The 21,527-nt window shown below is 39.8% G+C and overlaps 1 protein-coding gene and 1 pseudogene across 2 annotated transcripts; both read right to left on the reverse strand.

Annotated features, from left to right (window-relative positions):
- Positions 1–438: 438 nt before the first annotated feature.
- On the reverse strand, positions 439–6,462 carry LOC117474889 (annotated as a pseudogene).
- LOC117474930 lies at positions 6,088–19,639 on the reverse strand. Of its 2 annotated transcripts, none has more exons than XM_034120965.1 (6): positions 19,394–19,639; positions 11,388–11,756; positions 7,606–7,737; positions 7,305–7,355; positions 7,024–7,086; positions 6,088–6,940 (listed from the first exon to the last, which is right to left on the reverse strand). In XM_034120965.1, exons 1-6 carry the CDS (start codon positions 19,443–19,445, stop codon positions 6,876–6,878), a joined length of 732 nt encoding a protein of 243 aa, XP_033976856.1. In that variant the 5' UTR covers positions 19,446–19,639; the 3' UTR covers positions 6,088–6,875. The 2 variants fall into 2 exon arrangements, with proteins under 2 accessions (XP_033976856.1, XP_033976855.1); XM_034120964.1 differs by having other exon boundaries at positions 6,088–6,900; positions 19,394–19,628.
- Between the last annotated feature and the right edge of the window lie 1,888 nt (positions 19,640–21,527).

Here is a 21,527-nt window from a genome sequence, read left to right on the forward strand (position 1 = left end):
CCTATTTAACAATCTTGTTTTTTGTTTCACCTGGTGACAACTTTAAACATGAGCTGATCACTCATTAAAACAAGGTCCGGAACAGGGCCAAAAAAAACAGTCTTGTACCCTATTTAATCGTCCATCTTGTTTTTTCGCTTCACCTGGTGCCTTAACTCACAAATTCTTGTGTTAATGGATTTTCTTATATCTGATGTCTTTTACATTACATTACATTGCATTTAGCTGACGCTTTTATCCAAAGCGACTTACAATAAGTACATTCGACCAGGAAGATACAAACTTGACGAAAACAGAATCATATAAGTACATCAGGTTTCATAGAGCCAAAACATTTCAAGTGCTACTCAACTGGCTTTAGATAAGCCTTTATTAGTATATAAGTGCTCTGTTAGCAGTTCTTTGCTAGTAATTATATCGCTCGAAGTGGAGTCGAAAGAGATGAGTTTTCAGTCTGCGCCGAAAGATGTGTAAGCTATCTGCTGTCCTGATTTCAATGGGAACCATTTTGGAGCCAGGATAGCAAACCGACGTGTTTTTGCTGATGGGAACTTGGGTCCCCCTCGTAGTGCGGGTGCAGCGAGCCGTTTGGCTGATGCAGAGCGAAGTGCACGGGCTGGGGTGTACAGTTTAACCATGTCCTGGATGTAGGAAGGGCCAGATCCATTCCCAGCATGGTACGCAAGTACCATTGTCTTGAAGTGGATTCTAGCAGTTACTGGAAGCCAGTGAAGTGAGCGGAGGAGCGGCGTGGCGTGGGAACATTTTGGAAGGTTGAAGACCATGTCCGGCAGTGGCTCAGTCAGTAGGGGCTTGGACTGGGAGCCGTAGGGTCGCTGGTTCAAGTCCCCGACCAGACCTAAATATGGAGTGTGGACTTCTACTTGGAGAGGTCCCAGTTCACCTCCTGCCCTGCCGTGGTGCCCTTGAGCAAGGCACCGGACACCCCCCTTCCCCCCCCACTCCCATTGCTCCCCGGGCGCTGTACAATAGCTGCCCACTGCTCCTAGTACTAGACTCCTTGTACTAGGATGGGTTAAAAGCAGAGGCCAAATTTCACTGTGTGTGCTGTGTGCTCTGCATGTGTGACCATTAAAGAGGGTTTCATCCCTCCCTATTCTATCTACCAGACGAGCTGCTGCATTCTGGATGAGCTGCAGAGGTCGGATGGCACATGCAGGTAGACCAGCCAGGAGGGAGTTGCAGTAGTCTAGGCGTGAGATGACGAGAGCTTGGGCCAGAACCTGCGTCACTTCCTGGGTCAGGTGCGGACGTATCCTCCTGATGTTGTAAAGGGTGTATCTGCAGCAGCGGGTTGTAGCAGCGATGTTTGCAGTGAAGGACAGTCTTGGTCCCTGGATGGTGGTTTACTACAGCATCTGTGGAACAGAACAATTACAAATAATTAGAAGTTCACAAAAGGCAGCAGGAATTATAATAATATCCATAATATCTATATTAAAGCATGGGCTGGCTTGGTGAATAATGTGGGAATGCAAATAGTGGAAGAATAGGCTTTGTACATTTTCGTCTGAGTGTGGCGCTACTGGTTGGTATATTTTATGGAATTTGGACCAAGCATCTGCATCTGTAACAGTTCTGTTTAAAACTTTTAAAAATGTAATTGCGTTCATCTTTAAAGGTGGGGTAGGTAAGTTTGAGAAACCGGCTCGAGATACACTTTTTGTTATATTCCATGGAATGCTCTTAACACCCCGATAGCAATGAATATCTTAAGTGCTTTGACAAAAAAATCCATAAAAAAAATTCATCTGTGGAAGCCGTAATACTGTAAAAAGTACGACCAATCATTTTAGCCGGCCCGGCTGAAATGACTGGATGGCCTACCTGCCTGTCAGCCTTCCATCTGTGCACAAACTTATCTCGTGCCCTCATTGGTCATGTGCGCGTTTGTGTGTGTTGGAGGAGGGGCTCTGTAAGGAAGTGGCAGATTTTTTCCGGCTGTGTATTTTCAAATTCTAGTGCACTCAAGCTCGTTTCTCCAAAATGACCTACCCCACCTTTAAAAGACTACTTTTATTGAATGAGAGTTTTACCTAGCACAATGAGCCTGGGGTGGTGGGAAGGGAGAACTGGGCCTCGGCATCGGCAGGAGTTGTAGTCGCCTATGTGTATTAGAATTTAGATGAACAAAGGCATAGAAAAACCCTGAAATATGTACTGACACAAAGCTACGACCCTCGATTTTGTAAGTAGTAGTAGTAAATACATACGTATATACAATATACAACAATACGCATAGTGAAATTAACAGTACCAGTAATAAAATAACTGAATAAATAACTAAGCTGAAAAGTGAATAAAGTGATATGTGAAAAGTAAAATTACAGTGAAATTAAATGACAGTGTGTTCCTCACCACTGCGACCTGGCTCCTCTGTCCTCGTGTCTTTTGGGTCTGATTCCTCACTACTGATGTCTGCCTCTCTGCATGGGCCCTCTCTCCTTATTTATTCTGTCTCAGTCACCACTGCTATCTGGCTCCTCTGTCCTCTTGACTTGTGGTTCTGCAGGCTTAGTTCGACCTATGAATTTCAACAATGCTCCTGTAAAATATATAGATATAGTATTATGGGTCAACATTAAAATAACATACACTGGAGAGCAAAATGTGAAATTCCATTGACTGTAGGCTACATATTATCCACACAATTGTCATCAGGGGCAATAACAACTAAAATGTGAACTAACTTGAATGCATTAGTCCACAACACATAGCCTAACTAATGTTAGCCTACATAGTTACTAACATCAGAACACATAGACTAACTGTGGTTACATTACTTAACTAGCTCATCATCTTCACCAGTCAGAAAATGTCCGTTAGCCGCGAGGCTAGTTTCCGCTATGTTAAACTCCATTGACTTATGCTAAAATGTTAGCGATCTAAAGGTCCGCTCTTTTTGGCTGTTTTGAGTCGACTTCAGTTGACTGTAACATCGAAAATCTTCGAAATTGAATGTTCACAAAGCTGCGGACCGGTTATACACTTATACACGAGGGAACTAACATAGCTAATTTAACTAACGTTAGCTAATGTAGCTGTTGTAGTGCCGAGATACGGGACATACGGATTAAGCAACTAGACTACTTGTAGTGTACATGCAGAATTATTTCAATTTAAAATAGTTTTAAATGCTCACACACATACCTGACTCTCGTGCTGTATTTTCCTCTCGTTTCTTTTTAATTTTCCGTTTCGAAGCACCTGATGAATGCTTTCTCTTTGACGGCGCCATCATCAACAGACAGAGGCGGCAACGCAGATTTGAATCTGCCAATCAGATCAATCTATTGCTGGAGAGGGGGGGGGGCCTCCCCGGAATCTGTGAGATTGATTGGTGATGATCACTGGCAGGTAATGTGTCCAATGAGAATGTTAACACGTTTTAGAGAGTTATGTTTAGCGAAGACGGAGGTCAGCCACTGTCAGCCGGAAGTGGCGCATTCGAATACTGTTTGGGCTGTCTGCCGTGGATGGGCTGCATTCCACTCCAAATAGCCGGTCGGCCGTAACCAGAATCCCAACGCAAGCTGTTTTATGGATTCTCATTTAATTTCCAAGAATATCTCAGTACTGGGTTTTTTCCAATTTCAAAATAAACATATATATTAAACAAACAGAAATAAGAAGTAAGTATATTATAGTATATTCAAGAATGAAAAAATATGTGCATATATATATGCGTGCATATATGCATATATATATGCGTGCATATATGCATATATATATATATATGCATATTTATATATATGTGTATATATATATGCATATTTGTATATATATGCATATATATACATATATATGCGTGCATATATGCATATATATATATGCGTGCATATATGTGTGTGTCTGTATATATTTATAAACTGTATATTATTTTCCATCATTCAATGGACAATGGAGTATTTGTACTTTTTTAATATATACCATCAAACATATGTTCATATATAAAGTGGGTAACTATACAAAACGAAGTGAGATAACTGTTTATGAATATCTGTTCAATTTTATGTAAACACGCGTGTAACTCATGAAAGATAAATTAGTGTTTCAATAAAACTATTACATATAATAATATATATATATTATATGTATAGTGCAGTTTTTGTTTTCATTGCAATATTTTTTTTTATATGTATCAATATATAGCCATACATGGTCCATGCATATATTGCAATATATTAAAAAATATAAGGACTACTTTCCCATATATGGAAATGTATGATCCAGTATATTGTATTATATTTACCAATATATTACAATATATTTTTGTTTCATAAAGGATGGCTGCTGGGACCGGAACTGGAGCCGAAACCATGGCAGCTTGAGTCGGAACTGGAGCCGGGACCATGACTGCGTGGGCCGGAACTGGATCCGGAACTGGAGCCGGAACCATGGCTGCTTGAGCCGGAACTGGAGCCGGAATTGGGGCTGGGGGTTATTATTTATACATAAATATGTGTCCCCGGTGTGTCAGGGAACTCATGCAGCATCAGAAAATAAAACCCTCTCTCTTTTCCTCCATACCCAAATCTCTAAAAACGGGGCTACAACGGAGCTGATCCAGATTTGCGGCCAATATGACGTCATATCGGCGGCGGACCCACAGCACTATCAGAAACGTTGCTATCAGAAACAATGCCCGACTATTTTGGATGTTATATGGTCGGTGTTTACATTAGCATCGCTAACACTCAGAGCTAACCTGTACTGGAGAGAGCATGTGTGTGAAGAAGGAACTCACCTTGTGGTATAACCGGCAAGAGAGAAAGCCTTTGAGCTCCATAGTGTTTCAGAAATAATCCTTGATCTAATAATCCTTGCGTTTCATCACCGCAGCATTTTAGACAGTATCTGCCAGGTCCTGCATGAGCCGGCATAAGCTCCGCCCCCTCTTATTTCAGTATTTAAAAAAGAAGACGTTTATTTTGATTTATACAGGTGAAAATCTCATTGAGACACAGGGTCTCATTCTCAAGAGAGACCTGTTTATACCCAGAATCAGCACTTTTTGAACAGGAAGAGAAATAGAGGGATGTGAGGCATGGCTAGAATGGGTGATCTGTTTGGTTTTTTGACCAAAACACTTCATAGACATGTTTTTTTAACATAAAAATAGCATGATAGGTGACCTTTAAGATATGTTGATCCATGAGGCTCAATATGTCCCGCATAAAGCACCCGGCACACGGTCGGTTACTGGTGTGGTTTTGATGTTCTTTATTTGTTGCGCCGAGACAGTATTCTAGTATAGCTCATAATAATAAAAAAACCTCTCTCCTCCGGTTAAAAGTTACAGCATGTTCCTGCCTTAGTTTGAAGTAATTTTCCACTTCTGACAAATATGCCCTACATTTGTGGTGAGAGACATTCTGTCTGTCTGACAAGTTGTTCTTATAAAGACAGCTGCATGCTGCTGCTGAAACAAGGATGATGAAAAATGGAGATGTAGAATGGTATGAAGATAATGTGAAGTTCCTTTACACCATCTGATGTCACAAGCACGTTCCTAATTTCAGTCAGTGGTGGCCTAAAGGTTGGAGAAGCAAGCGTTTAACTGTGTTATTACCACTGAGGTGGCCCTAAACAAGGCCCTTCACCCCAACCACTCAAACTGTCTAGAATTAAATGTGACTAATACCAGAATAAACATGTAGGCAGACTGCAGTCCGGTGGCTGAATCGATGATAACTGAGATGTGTGATGATTAACATTTGAGTGAAGCTCAACCCCCGACACAGGAGACAGAGAGGGGGGAGCAAAGAACATAGGCGGGCGAAAGAGAACAAAAGACACAATCGAAAGCGAGTGGGAGATGGGGGGGAGCTATTACGATGGAAATAACACAAACAGGAAGTTGGTGTCAACGGCAGAGGAAACCACATCCCTGCACTTAGTAATCACCTTCGTCTCTCCTCCTCCTTCTCTCTGTCTGCCTATCGTCTCCAATGTCTATATTTTCCATTCACGTCCTTCAAGACAACAGATCAAACACAACTTAGATTATTTTACAAAAAATATAAACTTCACAGTATTAAAAAAAATCAAGTACATTTGAGTTACAGTGTAAGTCACTCATATGACATTGAATCAATATCATAGTTTTTATTTCATGGTTTAATTAAAGGATTACTCCAACATTTTGGGAACACTGAGATGATCTTTTTTTGCTGTTCCGTCAGGTACGGAACGTGTTCAGTCAATATTACCACAAGGACTGCAAATCTTTTTTTTTCAAATACACCTTCTAAAAACTAAAGAGCAAGCTGATGTTGTACTTTGTATGCGAAAAAGCTAATCACCATTCAAGTCACCTGGCTCTGCGGCCCCTGACGCCTTTAGCTTTAGCTCAAAGGCTAACTGCTAAGTGGCTTTCCAAAATGTTGCATGGTTCTGTGAACATTTCATATCTTAATATAACCTCTGACAGGTGGACATAACTTAAAGTGGTTCTTTTCAGATTCATTTGTAACAAGGGTAACTAAATTAAGTTTAGATACAGTCCAGACAGTAATGGTCATTCTCTGTCAAAGCGTCTTTGAGTTTCCTGAAAAGCGCTATACAAGTCTCATGTATTATTATTATTATTATTATTATTATATAAACATATGTTTAGCCCACATGTAGGGGCATGCAAAGGATGATGATGATGATGAGGATGAGGATGAGGATGATGTGATGATGATGATGATGTGATGATAATGATGATGATGGTGATGATGATGTGATGGTGATGATAATGATGATGATGGTGATGATAATGATGAGGATTGTGCTGATGGTGGTGATGGTGATGATAATGATATCAGAAGTTGAAGTCACTGTTCCTGTTAGATGAGGGCTCTCTGCTGTCACTGACTGCCAGGCGCTCCAGAGCTGACACACAGAAAGCGATTCAGAGTCTTAGAGTGCCTGACTGCCAGAGCAGGAGTGAGCCAAATGTATGAGCGATGGTTAGGTTAACATTATACTGAAGATGTGTGTGTCTGTGTGTGTTACCAGGGTAGGAAAGTCTCTTCTCTCCTTCATTGATTTTAACTGCAGTCTTTCCTCGATAGGCCACTGAAAGAGAGCATCAGACAGATGAGAGACAAATACTTTCTATAACGTTCGTTTGTGAACAAATATCATATACAGACCCAAAGCAACAATCTCTGTCCATCCCTCAACACGCTCCCATCAGGCTTAAGATTCACACACAATCCAATAATGATGGACGGACACTTATCCTTTAACACTTTGTGTGTGTGTGTGTGTGTGGGTGTTTGTGTTTGATTTACCACTGTGACTCTGCGTAGGTCCGATCCAGCGGTTCTGCCTCCTTTCAGATACTAAGAACCAAAAACATAGCAACCTGAACACTAAACCCACATTTACATACTGCAGATCATTTCTAGAATTTAATCAGATCAGATTTAAAACAACTGCCTTTCTTTGACAACATCTTTAATCTGACAAATCCTAATCCGAAAATATCAAACTTTCTTGTGTGTGTGTGTGTGTGTGTGTGTGTGTGTGTGTGTGTGTGTGTGTGTGTGTGTGTGTGTGTGTGTGTGTGTGTGTGTGTGTGTGTGCACTCACGTCTGTTCTGCAGGGCTCTGACGGTGGGTCTGGTGAAGCGGATCAGGACCAGGACCAGCAGCAGGCAGCAGAGCACAGCTGTCCCCCCTCTGTAGGCCTGCAGCTGCCCCTGCACATCTGGGAGGACTTCAACTGGACACACACAGGAGACACACACACATGTGGCTGTTGCATGCTGTAGTTTCCACCTACAGTCCCCGCCATCTCCTCTGGCCCCTCCTTGCCCCTACTGGCTCCCAGGAGAGGCTGCCACTGTGCTCCCCAGGATCGAGAGCAAAGAGACCCTCTGCCTGGTGCACATGTCTTTCATGGTGTTTGTAGTACAATGGTGACTTAATTTGCACATTCTTTCCATATATATATACAGTGGAGGAAATAAGTATTTGATCCCCTGCAGATTTTGTAAGTTTACCCATTTACAAAGAAATTACCATTAGTCATTTTAATGGTAGGTTTATATAAACAGTGAGAGTAAGAATATCAAAAAGAGACTCTGTGTAGTTCTGGCTGATCCCAGACCTTTCTCATGATCATCAATACCCCACGGGGCCAGATCTTGTGTGGAGCCCCAGACCGAGGGCGACTGATACTCATTTTGTGTTTCTTCCATTTCTGAATAATGGCACCAACAGTGGTCTCCTTCTCCCCAAGCTGCTTTCTGATGGTCTTGTAGCCAATCCCAGCCTGGTGCAGGTCTACAATCTGGTCCCTGAGGTCCTCAGAGAGCTCTTAATGGCGCGTCTCCACTACAGCGCGGAGCACGGTTTAAGAGAGCTGTGACGTCAGCGGCCCGTTTTTGGTTGCGTTTCCACTTGGCCTAGTACCGGCTGGCGGGTCCTAATTCACAGTTTTACTGGCCTCATAAAATCGTGGGTCTAGGGCCAGAGACAACCAGGCTGAGTCGGGCTGAGTATGCTAAACTAGAGAGAGAATCGCTGGCAAGGGGGCTACAACTACAACAAGATGGACATATTTGACCGTGATTTAATTGTAATACACGTTTCAAAATGATGCCGAAGTAACAACATACTGATACCGGTTAGTAAAAACCATGAATTAATGCTTTGTCAAGTCTGCAGACAGACGGCAGGGGAAAAACCTTTTAAAATGCGTGTTTTCTAAATGGAGATTGGCTAAGCTAACGTTGTATATGCTCTGACCGTCCACACTCACAACAACGGCCTATACAGACATAAATAAAGCAGCGACTGTACTCGCCATGACACAGGCAGTCTGTGGTTTGTACTTGTTTAGGGCGGTGGTGGCGAAGTCCATAGGGACTTGGCTTGGCAACTGGAAGGTCACCAGTTCAAGTCCCAGAAAGACCAAGTGCTACCGAGGTGTCCCTGAGCAAGGCACCATTCCCTACACTGCTCCCCGGGCGCCGGACATGATGGCAGCCCACTGCTCCTAACACTAGGATGGGTCAAATGCAGAGAAACCCTTTCGTTACATAGTGCCTGTACTACGTAATGACAATAAGTTGAATCTTCTTCTTCTTCTTCTTGTTTAACTTTTGTCTAGTTTCTGAACATATATGAGGAGCTGTGAGCTCTGAGTGCTAACAGCTAACGGCTGTGTTGTTTTTCTGGGGTTCTCATTGAAGATGACGTCACGGCTCCGCCTACACTGCGTTACTATAGATACTACCCCAGTTCCTAAACTGTAATGGAAATGCGCCATAAAGTGAGCCAGTCCTAACGAGGCCTAGCCATACCGAGCGAGGCCGTGTAGTGGAAATGCGCCATTAGTCTGGCCCATGGTGGAGAGGTTGGAATCTGAGTGATTGATTCTGTGGACAGGTGTCTTTTATACAGGTAACAAGTTGATGTTAGGAGTACACATTTTTTCCATGCACCGAGGAGAGGATGTACGGGGACATGTAACGTAACATCTTGGCCGATAGCCTCCTTCCCTCAGCCAGGACACTGAACATGGGTCATGGAGGGGTCTTCCAGCAGGACAATGACCCTGAACATACGGCCAAGGCAACACAGGAGGGGCTAAAGAAGAAGCACATTTAGGTGAGGGAGGGGCCTAGCCAGTCTCCGGACCTTAAACCCAGAGAAAATCTGTGGAGGGAGCTGAAGCTTCCAGAGGCCAAGCATCAGCCTCAAAACCTGAAGGGTTTGGAGAGGGTCTTCAGAGAGGAATGGACCAACATCCTTCCTGAGATGTGCACAGACCTGGAGACCAGCTACAAGAAGCGTCTGACCTCTGTGTGTCCAACAAGGGTTTCTCCACCAAGTACTAACACATGCAAGGGGATCAAATACTTATTTCCCAGTTAAATGCAAATACATTTGTATCTTTCATATAATGTACATTTCTGGATTTTCTTTTTGATATTCTTACTCTCACTTTGTATATAAACCTACCATCACAATTACAGACTGTTCATTTCTTTGTAAGTGGGAAAACTTACAAAATCTGCAGGGGATCAAATACTTGTTTCCTCCACTGTATATATATATATATATATATATATATATATATATATATAATAATAATAATAATAATAATAAGAAGAAGAAGAAGAAGAAGAAGAAGAAGAAGAAGAAGAAGAAGAAGAAGAAGAAGAAGAAGAAGAAGAAGAAGAAGAAGAAGAAGAAGAAGAATACAACATGCTCTTTCTCGTCTCTCTACAAAGAGGGCACACTGCAGACAGACCACTGACTTGTTTATGGTTCCGCAAACATATTCATTCTGTACAAAAATAGTAAATCAGACAAGATGATCCGATCAGTTTCAAGGATGGGAGGGAAGGCGTTTCACACATGTAACACTGAATCCCTTTGACAGAACAAAAGTCGCTCTTTTTTCTTCACCCGCAATTCAACTGGGCCAAAACCTCTTTTTCAATCAACAGACAGGGTCACAGACTGATGAAAACACTAAATAAGGCAGTTCAGAGTTCAAAGTGAGTGTGCAGTTTGTCTGCCTCATGATGATGGCTGCAACAGACCTGCTACCTCTGCTCAGCTGGTTTAGATAGATAAGATCCAGATGTTCGGTTAAAACTGGATAAAAAGTTCTTAATAAGTCATAATATCATTACAGAGAAGGTTTGTATTTTGGAACATGTTGGTTGCTATCTGATCTGATATCACACAACACACAGAATGAGTGGTGGTCCGTCAGAAGGCTGGACACAGCTGTGGACAACACTGTGATCCTCATTCTTCACATGCTGCCAATCACCGTCAGTCATCTCAAAATGACATGATGTTTAGTGACTATTATTATGTATATTTTTTCTTGGTGTGGACTGTGTTTTAGTAAGAATCACACTCCTGTTTCATCTCTGCTTATATTGCAGGCTTTCTATAAAGTGGCATTTGTGTTAAGGGTTAAAAAATGGTCTGGTACTGAAAGTAGCATTGATTGCCTGAACATTTAATAAGAATGTTTCTGATTGAAATCCAAATGTTCCCATATGTAACATACATATATTATAAGTCATTCAGTTTTTATTTGGCTATTATGGTTAACACACAAATACACATGGAGACATTAGAGACTGTTTAATGTTCTATAAATTCGAAATGTGTTTTATGAAATAACTTTATTTCCCCTAACTTCTGATATTGAAAGAAGCGTGGAAATCAAAGGTGTACCGATACCACATTTCAATAGTGGTATGGTTTTAATCACCTGCATGTGAAGATAACACTTCTGCTAAAGGCTGCCGAGTCTACCATGTCAAACCATGAGAGGGCATGACAACACTTTAGCTCACACGCACGCACGCACGCACACACACACACACACAGCAGACCAACCTGGGCAGCGGACCCTGAGGGTCTCACAGCTGATCTCCTCTGCTCCATTCTCAGTGATGTTATGACCTTGCTGCTCCTCTCCTTTGACCCAGCTCATTGAGTTTTTACATCCTCGCTGGTTCTTACACACACTTCTCAAAATATTCAGGATGTTTTTTTCACTTCCATGACAGACAGGAGAGGAGGAGTTGACGGGGTGGTAGAATATCAGCTGGACGTCTCCTTCACATTGACTCCTCCATGTGATGGACAGGAGGCCTGTGGGAGGGGCAGGGCTGCTGGGGATGGGGGGGCAGGAACAGCCCCTGGTGCTGCTGTAAGTATGGGGGGGCTCTGTGATGTTTGGCCCAGGTGTTGATTGGTTGGATTCTGGGAGAAGAAGATCAGTTAGTATGGAGAAGGCATAAGTCAAACTGTTCCTAGGGTCCCTGCGGAGCTGAAGCGTGTGCCTTGCTCAGCGGCCTGCGGGGAGACTGGGTCTGCCTCTCAGGCAACATACTAGCATCTGGATGGAGGGGGGGCATCCTGAATAAAGAAATGCTAGACAAGCACAGTGCTCTGAAGATGAGAAAACACAATTATTTACATGTGTGTGTGTGTGTGTGGGTATACACTTGTATTGATTACAATTATAATGTTGAATTACAATTCTGTTAAGGATCTTTCTATCAGCAGTGCCATATTGATCCACTTCATATATGAAATGATGGTTAGGTAATCCCAACATGTTTTATTTATTCAAGCTGTCATGCTTGAAATATTTACATTTTGCATTTCATTATTTAAGAATCAGCCTGATAAATACAAAAACATGTATTATAAATATATGACATAAAAATACAATTTAGTCATGAGCCATCCTGTTCATGATGTCATGACATTCACAAGAACATATTTACAAAAAGGTGTGTGTGTGTGTGTGTGTGTGTGTGTGTGTGTGTGTGTGTGTGTGTGTGTGTGTGTGTGTGTGTGTGTGTGTGTGTGTGTCTGTGGCTTTGGGAGGGGCTCCTGCAAACAGTACTGAAACTGTCTGCAGATGTGTGATGCAATGATTTGAAAAAGCTAAATATTTTTTCAGCCTGCGTGGGCCACATTTTTTTTAAATAAATCCTGATGTATGTACTGTATGAATATGTGACACTTCATTAGTACGGGTGACAATAATATATTAATTATTAGTAAGTTATTTATAACAATACATTTTCATATAAATATCAGCATAATGTATTATATATAATTCATTATATATTGTTTAATAGATAATTGAAATTCCTTACTCTTAGAAAAAATGGTTTGTAACTTTTTCTTCTTATGGTTATGTATTTTAGTTTTATATTCTATGTTCAGTTATTTTTTATTCTTTGTATGAAAATATTAAATGAAAATGAATAAATGTGTACCTGATGCAGCTAAATGGAATTCAGCTATTGTTCATCTGATTATTGAAACCTGTGTTTTTATAGTGTTATTTTTTTTATTTTAAATTTTATATATATTGTTTTTATTAAATTACTTAAAACACGTTTAACTAGATTTAAAAAACAAATATAAAATCAAGAAACGGTTTCTCCACGTTAATTTGTCCAATCATGTCTGTGTCCAATAACATTGTAATACCAGGTTGAGATATTTTGATGTGCGATAATAAATGTATCACAGTGATCACATCCTGTAGAAACCTATGGAATGCCATTCAAGCCAAAATTAAATAAATACATAAATAATTAAATAAATACATATATATATAAATATGCTTATGAAATAAATTCTGAAATAAATCAATGAGCCAATAAATATGTATACATGTACATTTAAATACACATTTATTTATTTCATGGGACTTGTATTTCATAATGACACATTTATTTATTTCAGGGGACTTGTATTTCATAATGACACATTCATTTATTTCAGGGGACTTGTATTTCATAATGACACATTTCCATTTCTTATATGCAAATGAACGGGGCGTGGTTAGCTCACAGATCCAGACCAAAGCAACAGCACCGCAACACTGACTCAATAGCTCTTGTTTCACACTCCAGTACTCTTAAGTGGTTTGCAAACTGCCAATAAACCAAACCGGTTCCGGTTCAAGAACCGTCCTTGTGCTTTTCTGTTGCTTCACTGGTTCTTCTCTGATTCTGCCCCTTTTCCACCAAACCGGTTCCAGAGCCAGTTCCGGACTACAGCCTGATTTAGCTCTGGTTCTTCCTGTTTCAGCCACAGCGGAGCCGGCTCTAAACACCGAACACCGGTTCTTAGCTGACCCCACTTGGCTGCCCGGCAAGAACCAAGAACCACGCTCACGTCGGAAGGGGGCGAGATTAACCTGAGCCATAATAACACCTTATGGCGAGTACGGAAAATGAAAGTTGTAACAAGCAGTAGCGCTGAGCAAAGTGACTAGAAGGCAACCACACACTTATAAAAAAACACACTTTATAAAGTCAGGCAACACTAACCAGGCTTCGTGTGATTCTGTTTATTTGTACCTTACTTTGACCATCCGTTCTCTGTTATTGATCATTGTGGAGAGCAGGCAGACGTTTTGTTTGTTATTATAGCAGCTATCGGATGGAATCAATACATGGGCTGCACAGGTTGTCATGTCCGACTATCACAAGTAGAATCATAATGAAAAGGTAAAATGTGCCTGTAGAAAACGGCTTATGCCACAATAGGATAGCAACAAGTAGTCAAGATAGTCAGTTTAGCTTCGGTTGCTGTTGCATAACTGCGGTCAACTCAGCCGTCTCTCGCGTTCGCTTGGTCAAATCAGCAGCTATTCATTTTTGAGTGCGCAATTAATAGCGCCTTTACGGTAATCGCTGTACAAGAGTAAAATAATGCATGTTTTTTTTCTGCTTTATTTGCAATACAAGTCATTTGTACCATAAGTTCTTAATAAAACTGACACTGTTTGACTCAGTCCTAGTTTGACTGCTACAATCAAATGAAGTAGGCTACTTTTACTGTGTACTTTTTGGGTAATACTCTCTCAAAGTCCCTGAGAACAAACTCATGCCACTTCTGCTATATTTGATGAGATAAAATGATTTTTATCCATAAGTTCTTAATAAAATTGTTACTGTTGGACTCAGTACTTGTTAGACTACTGCCACAAATACAATGAAGTACTTTTATTGTGTACTTGTTGAGTAATACTCTGTCAAACTCCCTTCCAGAGTACAATAATGCATGTTTTTAGCTATCTTTGATGAGAGATCAAATGATATTTTGCCATAAGTTCTTAATACAATTGGGACTGTTGGACTCAGTACTACTTGGACTACTCCCACAAGTACAATAAAGTATTTTTACTGTGTACTTCTTGAGTAATCCTTTGTCAAACTCCCCTCCTGAGTACAATCATGCATGTATTCTGCTATTTGATGAGGGATAAAATGATTTTTTGCAACAAGTTCTACATGAAATTGATACTGTTGGAGTCAGTACTACTTGGACTACTCCCACAAGTACAATCAAGTGTTTGAGTAATCCCCTGTCAAACTCCCCTCCTGAGTAGAATAATGCATGTTTTCTGCTATATTTAATAAGCGTTAAAAGCGTTCACAATACTGGGAGGCTGTGGCTCAGTGGATAGTGTGCTGGACTACGAACAGGGGAGGACACTTCACCCCAAATTGCTCCTGTGGGGATTGTCCACAGTACTGAATGTATGTAAGTCGCTTTGGATAAAAGTGTCTAACAAATGACATGGAATGTAATGTAATGTAATGTACAGATAATGTTAGACAGAGTATTTTAAGAGGACAAGGTAGACAGATGACATCAACACTAGATCCACTAGATCACTACTCCAGCAGCAGCATTGTTACCCCTTGGAAAGTCTTTAGAGACTATCCTGGATAGCTGTTCACAACCTTCCTTCAGCACAGTGACACACCCCTGTCACTCTTGTTGGCCTCTTATGATGCTGCTAAAGTCCTTCTGCTGCACCTTTTTAAGACTCCAATACAGGCATTTGTATATGTTTGGAAAAATTACACAATAAATGGCCCAGATGTGTACACATCGAAATCTTGTAGTGCAGGAAGAAATACACACTGGCTAAGCCTGCAGGTGATATAGGCTTTGTTTTGCAATATTTATTCAAAGGTCACTACTTATTTAAATAAATATCTGAAATATAGATATTATCTCTTATCAAAGATAGCAGAATACATGAAAGAATGTACTCAGGACAGGAGTTTGACCTAGTATTACTCAAAAGGTACACAGTAAAAGTACTTGATTGTACTTGTGGGAGTAGTCCAAGTAGTACTGAGTCCAACAGTACCAATTTAACTAAGAACTTTTGGAAAAATATCATTTTGTCTCTTATCAAAGATAGCTAAAAACATGCATTATTGTACTCTGGAAGGGAGTTTGACAGAGTATTACTCAAAAAGTACACAATAAAAGTACTTCATTGTATTTGTGGTAGTAGTCTAACAAGTACTGAGTCCAACAGTACCAATTTTATTAAGAACTTATGGATAAAAATCATTTTATCTCATCAAATATAGCAGAAGTGGCATGAGTTTGTTCTCAGGGACTTTGAGAGAGTATTACCCAAAAAGTACACAGTAAAAGTAGCCTACTTCATTTGATTGTAGCAGTCAAACTAGGACTGAGTCAAACAGTGTCAGTTTTATTAAGAACTTATGGTACAAATGACTTGTATTGCAAATAAAGCAGAAAAAAACATGCATTATTTTACTCTTGTACAGCGATTACCGTAAAGGCGCTATTAATTGCGCACTCAAAAATGAATAGCTGCTGATTTGACCAAGCGAACGCGAGAGACGGCTGAGTTGACCGCAGTTATGCAACAGCAACCAAAGCTAAACTGACTATCTTGACTACTTGTTGCTATCCTATTGTGGCATAAGCCGTTTTCTACAGGCACATTTTACCTTTTCATTATGATTCTACTTGTGATAGTCGGACATGACAACCTGTGCAGCCCATGTATTGATTCCATCTGATAGCTGCTATAATAACAAACAAAACGTCTGCCTGCTCTCCACAATGATCAATAACAGAGAACGGATGGTCAAAGTAAGGTACAAATAAACAGAATCACACGAAGCCTGGTTAGTGTTGCCTGACTTTATAAATTGTGTTATTTTTTTATAAGTGTGTGGTTGCGTTCTAGTCACTTTGCTCAGCGCTACTGCTTGTTACAACTTTCATTTTCCGTACTCGCCATAAGGTGTTATTATGGCTCAGGTTAATCTCGCCCCCTTCCGACGTGAGCGTGGTTCTTGGTTCTTGCCGGGCAGCCAAGTGGGGTCAGCTAAGAACCGGTGTTCGGTGTTTAGAGCCGGCTCCGCTGTGGCTGAAACAGGAAGAACCAGAGCTAAATCAGGCTGTAGCCCGGAACTGGCTCTGGAACCGGTTTGGTGGAAAAGGGGCAGAATCAGAGAAGAACCAGTGAAGCAACAGAAAAGCACAAGGACGGTTCTTGAACCGGAACCGGTTTGGTTTATTGGCAGTTTGCAAACCACTTAAGAGTACTGGAGTGTGAAACAAGAGCTATTGAGTCAGTGTTGTGGTGCTGTTGCATAATGTGTCATTATGAAATACAAGTCCCCTGAAATAAATAAATGTGTCATTATGAAATACAAGTCTCTTGAAATAAATAAATGTGTCATTATGAAATAAAAGTCTCTTGAAATAAATAAATGTGTCATTATGAAATACAAGTCTCTTGAAATAAATAAATGTGTCATTATGAAATACAAGTCTCTTGAAATAAATAAATAAATGTGTCATTATGAAATAAAAGTCTCATGAAATAAATAAATGTGTATTTAAATGTACATGTATACATATGTATTGCCTCATTTATTTATTTCATAGGCATATTTATTTGTATATGTATTTATTTAATTATTTATGTATTTATTTATTTATTTAATTTTGGCTTGGATGGCATTCCATAGGAACCTGCCAGGGTTTGGGTTGCAATTTACGGTGAAAAATCAACGTTCAAAACTTTCTAGGAAGTGAATTCTAATGCTCAAGATTTAAAAACATAGTCATTCAACATTCAACATGTAATATTTAAGTTGCATTACTAATGATAGAGTTACTTTATTGTAAACCATGTTAGTGCAATGTTATGTGATAATTCTGTGTTTTTTTTTTAACGCTGTCACACTGAGTCATTATGATGATGAAATATGATTGAGATGGGACGGTTTGAATATGATAAGAGAGGCACGAGTTTGTGTAAAGTTACCATGGTGACAGTCATTTTCTCCTCTGTCTCTGTCTGTCGGCCGTTTATTATTGTCATCTCACTTAAATTTGGGCTTTCACACATGATTGAGTGCACTAGAAAATACATAAAACAAAGAACAATTCATGCTCTCAATATTTGTTTACATTTTAATGGGTTGATTTGGGAGAGAGAAAACCAAGTTGTAACAAAGAACTGAGAACAGAGAAATTGAGTTTTTTTTACTATATTATACAAGTTTCCCACACTAAAGCACGGACAGAGCTGCTGTCACAGAGAGCCGCAGAGACTCCCCTCTGTATGATGTGCACTAACATATGCTCGTATGGCAGGATTCATACTGCAGCACTATCTGTTCCGACAGTGGTGACCCTCTCTGCTACCTCACATCCTGTGTAACGTCAAGAAACTGGAGCATGATTTGAAGAAATGCCTTTCCTTCATTTTCACCACACCTAAAGAGCGAGTGCAGAACATTGGTCATGGATCAGGTGTTCTGTTACAGCGAAGGTTTTAACTGATGTCCACTGCTCTCCAGTCAGTGAGGACATGTAGCTTGATGCAGTTCCTCGACTTTCTTTGCTCTTTCACTGCCAAGCAATTCATGGTAAACATCGGCACGAAATTATGGGAGGACGATGGGGTCAAACTTGGTAATTTGATTCTTTTTTTTTTTATGTTAAAGTGTCCAGATTCATTTTGAGCGTTAACGTGTTAACGGTGACAGCCCTAACACACACACATAAATGGAATGCAGCCATGCGTAATGTCATCAGTTCACCTGGTGAATGACAAGTTCAAAAGTCTGCTGTGGGGAAGGGCTCCTAAGTGTAGAACCATATGAGTTGAATGCTTGAAGACAAGGCTCTGACTGAGGTTTCCCTGAGAGGACTCTGACTTTGAAATGAATTCAACAACAAGAGACAGAACGCCAGGACAACGAAAACATTCACCCCGTCTGTACAATTAACACATGCAACTTTGTAGTTTAAAATAATTTAGAAATACTATGGTGCTAATAGCATATAGTGTACGCTAACATTTTAAGCAAAAAGCAGATCAAATCTTTAGCTCTACTTATGTTAAAATCATGTTTAATATACAGTATTTTCAAACAAATCTGTTGTTGTGGATATAAAATGTATTTAGCCTTGATTTAGCTAATGGGATCACATTATTTTACAAAGCAATAGTTTGCGTGTACGGTGAACTGTTGCTAAATCTACTCTACTGAGTGCCACAGTAAGTGAATCAGACTTATATTATATTTAGCTGTAGGCCACCTCCACCAGACCATGTTGATTTCACAATCACATGGTCAGTAGAACTACAGTAGGAGCCCCAGATAAGACAACATTTGACCATTTAACCAACAGGAAAGTCAACTGTAGCTGTTTGTTACCTGGCCATTTATCAGGCGACACTATTAATGGTGATGCTGTGTTTGGACATTATGACTATCTGGGAGACAATTTGTTCCACAATGGTCACAGGTTTTCACATGCTTTTTCTCATGTCTTGGATGAATCAAATATGAGATATAATGTTTTCTCACATATTTTTTGTTTTCGATTGTAACCTAACGCTGTTAGTAACAAGTATATAACAAAAGATATAACAAGTTTTACACTTCTTATATATTGTATGAGTTTTCAGTTCAGGCCTGCCTGGTAGTGTCTAATCATCTCAATGGATTAAGGCTAACACTCCACTTTTCTGTACTCCATATGTCTCAATAATAATGTGCACTTACCAGCAGTCATGAGTAAAAGAGTTGAGATGGTCACAACAGTCCTGATATCCATAACAGAGCTCCTATGAACAACAAGTAAAGGTGGAAGACAGACAGGCAGACAGACAGGCAGGAGGAGAACCAACAACACAAATCAGATCAAGACGCCAGCAACAGAAAGACAGATGAGAAAGGAAGCAGCGCTCTCTCTCCGTACCGTGAATCACTTCATCTCTCCTGCTGCTGCAGACTTGCACATTTCCTCTGTTCAAAGGGAGCATGCAGCAGAGACGTAGAGGGGGGTGGGGGAAAGAGAACTGATGATAAGAAGGGAGGATAGAAGAACAGGTATGACGAAGAGCGAAATGGAAGAGTTACGTGACTCTGAACTAGATCTACTTTTTTTGTCACCAAACCCTCTTTAAGGGACACAGGCTGTGAGCTGAACTGTACGATGGAATCAAAACCTGTATGTGTGATACAGCCAACCAAATAATCATCATGTGTATCACTGCAAATACTTACCATACCAAAGCCCATCCTAAGATTGTTTACTCACTACATGTGTAGAAACACCACCTTGAGTGCTAATGGTCCTAATATTATATATTATATCCCTTATATTTTGTCCAGCTTAACTATTCCCAAAATGTATTTTTACTTGCAATAGTTTGATTAAAGGTTTGTATTGGTTAAATACTGTTTACCCAATTAAAAGGGAATATTATGGTTACATTATAAGGTTAATGTTTAGGATACATTTCAAAATGAACATTATCAAAAGAATGTGATAGTGGCTCAGTTTTATTGATATTTCAAATGAAATTCCTGCAGACATTTTACCCTTCTCCTGTGACTTTGTTGTAGATCGTTTTAACAGTAAACTACCATTGACAACAACAACCATTGAGACAGCTGAAACATTTCTTGTGACCTGACACCACCTGGAAATAAATGAAATTAAAAAAAGAAACTAACAATTATGTTTGAAAAGCAAAAAGAGACTGAGAAAGAATAAATGATTGAACAACTGAAAATGTAATATAAGGCCATCAAACTTACAAGTCACTCATAACTTAAAAACGGAACCATCCGAAAATAAATGTTCTCAACCAAAGATCACTTTAACCCTGCTCTTACAAAATCTATACTATGTTTTCCAATTCCAAGTGTGAATAATTTACAGAACACTCACATCAAAAATATAAGAACAAATGTTTTTAAGGTGAATTTAAAATGAAGGGTTATTTCCCAATTTCTTAACATCGTCAACCCCTTGCTTTTTTCCAGCTGCCTTAGAGACAGCCTGGTGAAACTACAGAGCAGCATCCAGTCTGCCATTTTTCACAATCAGAATACCTTTATTCGTCCTGTAGAGGGTACATTTACATAGTTACAGCAAAAGTGAAGACAGAGACACAATAATTAACACTATTAGAAAGGACATGAACATAATATTTGAAATGTAATAACATGTAGAAAAGATGTTTTTAATAAGTTGATTGATTTTTATAGATTTTGGTTTTTGATTTTATTCATTCTCACAGTATTTTGAAGTATACCAATCCGTCTCCAATTTTGCTATTTATTTAAGATTGTAAATGACATCAGATGTAGACTCTCTGTTCTATTCTGTTGTACTAAGTGCTGCTTTTGATTTTGAATAACAATCTTATTGGCATTTGTGGTATTGGCTTAAATCGTACTTTACTGTTTTTTGTTTACATGGATGAATGGTCCTTTAGGATGAATTGTGGTGTTACCCAAGGCTCAATGTTAGGTCCTACACTTTTTTAATCTGTATATGCTTCTATCTTGAGACACGGCATAAGTTTCCATACTGTAGTCCTACATTGCCCTGTTTCCTGATGACTCTGAAACAATTGATGCCCTTTTAAAATGCATTTTAAATATAAAATAAGTTATGGAAGGCTGAGAATATTCTTCAGCCAAAACAGGACAAAACCAAACTTTGGATGATTGGTTCTGGAAACTGAAACTGCAATAAAAACCATGTAAACTAGTTGAGAACATACATTTACATTTGATTCAGAACAGAACCACAAGAGACTGTGTCTCTCTCAAGTCAGCGCAGAAAAAGTAATGCATGCTTGAATTACCTGTATGATGTTTTTTTGTAATGCTCAACTTCTGT

This window comes from Trematomus bernacchii, unplaced genomic scaffold, assembly GCF_902827165.1.
Source record: "Trematomus bernacchii unplaced genomic scaffold, fTreBer1.1, whole genome shotgun sequence".
In the NCBI taxonomy this organism is placed as follows: domain Eukaryota; kingdom Metazoa; phylum Chordata; class Actinopteri; order Perciformes; family Nototheniidae; genus Trematomus; species Trematomus bernacchii.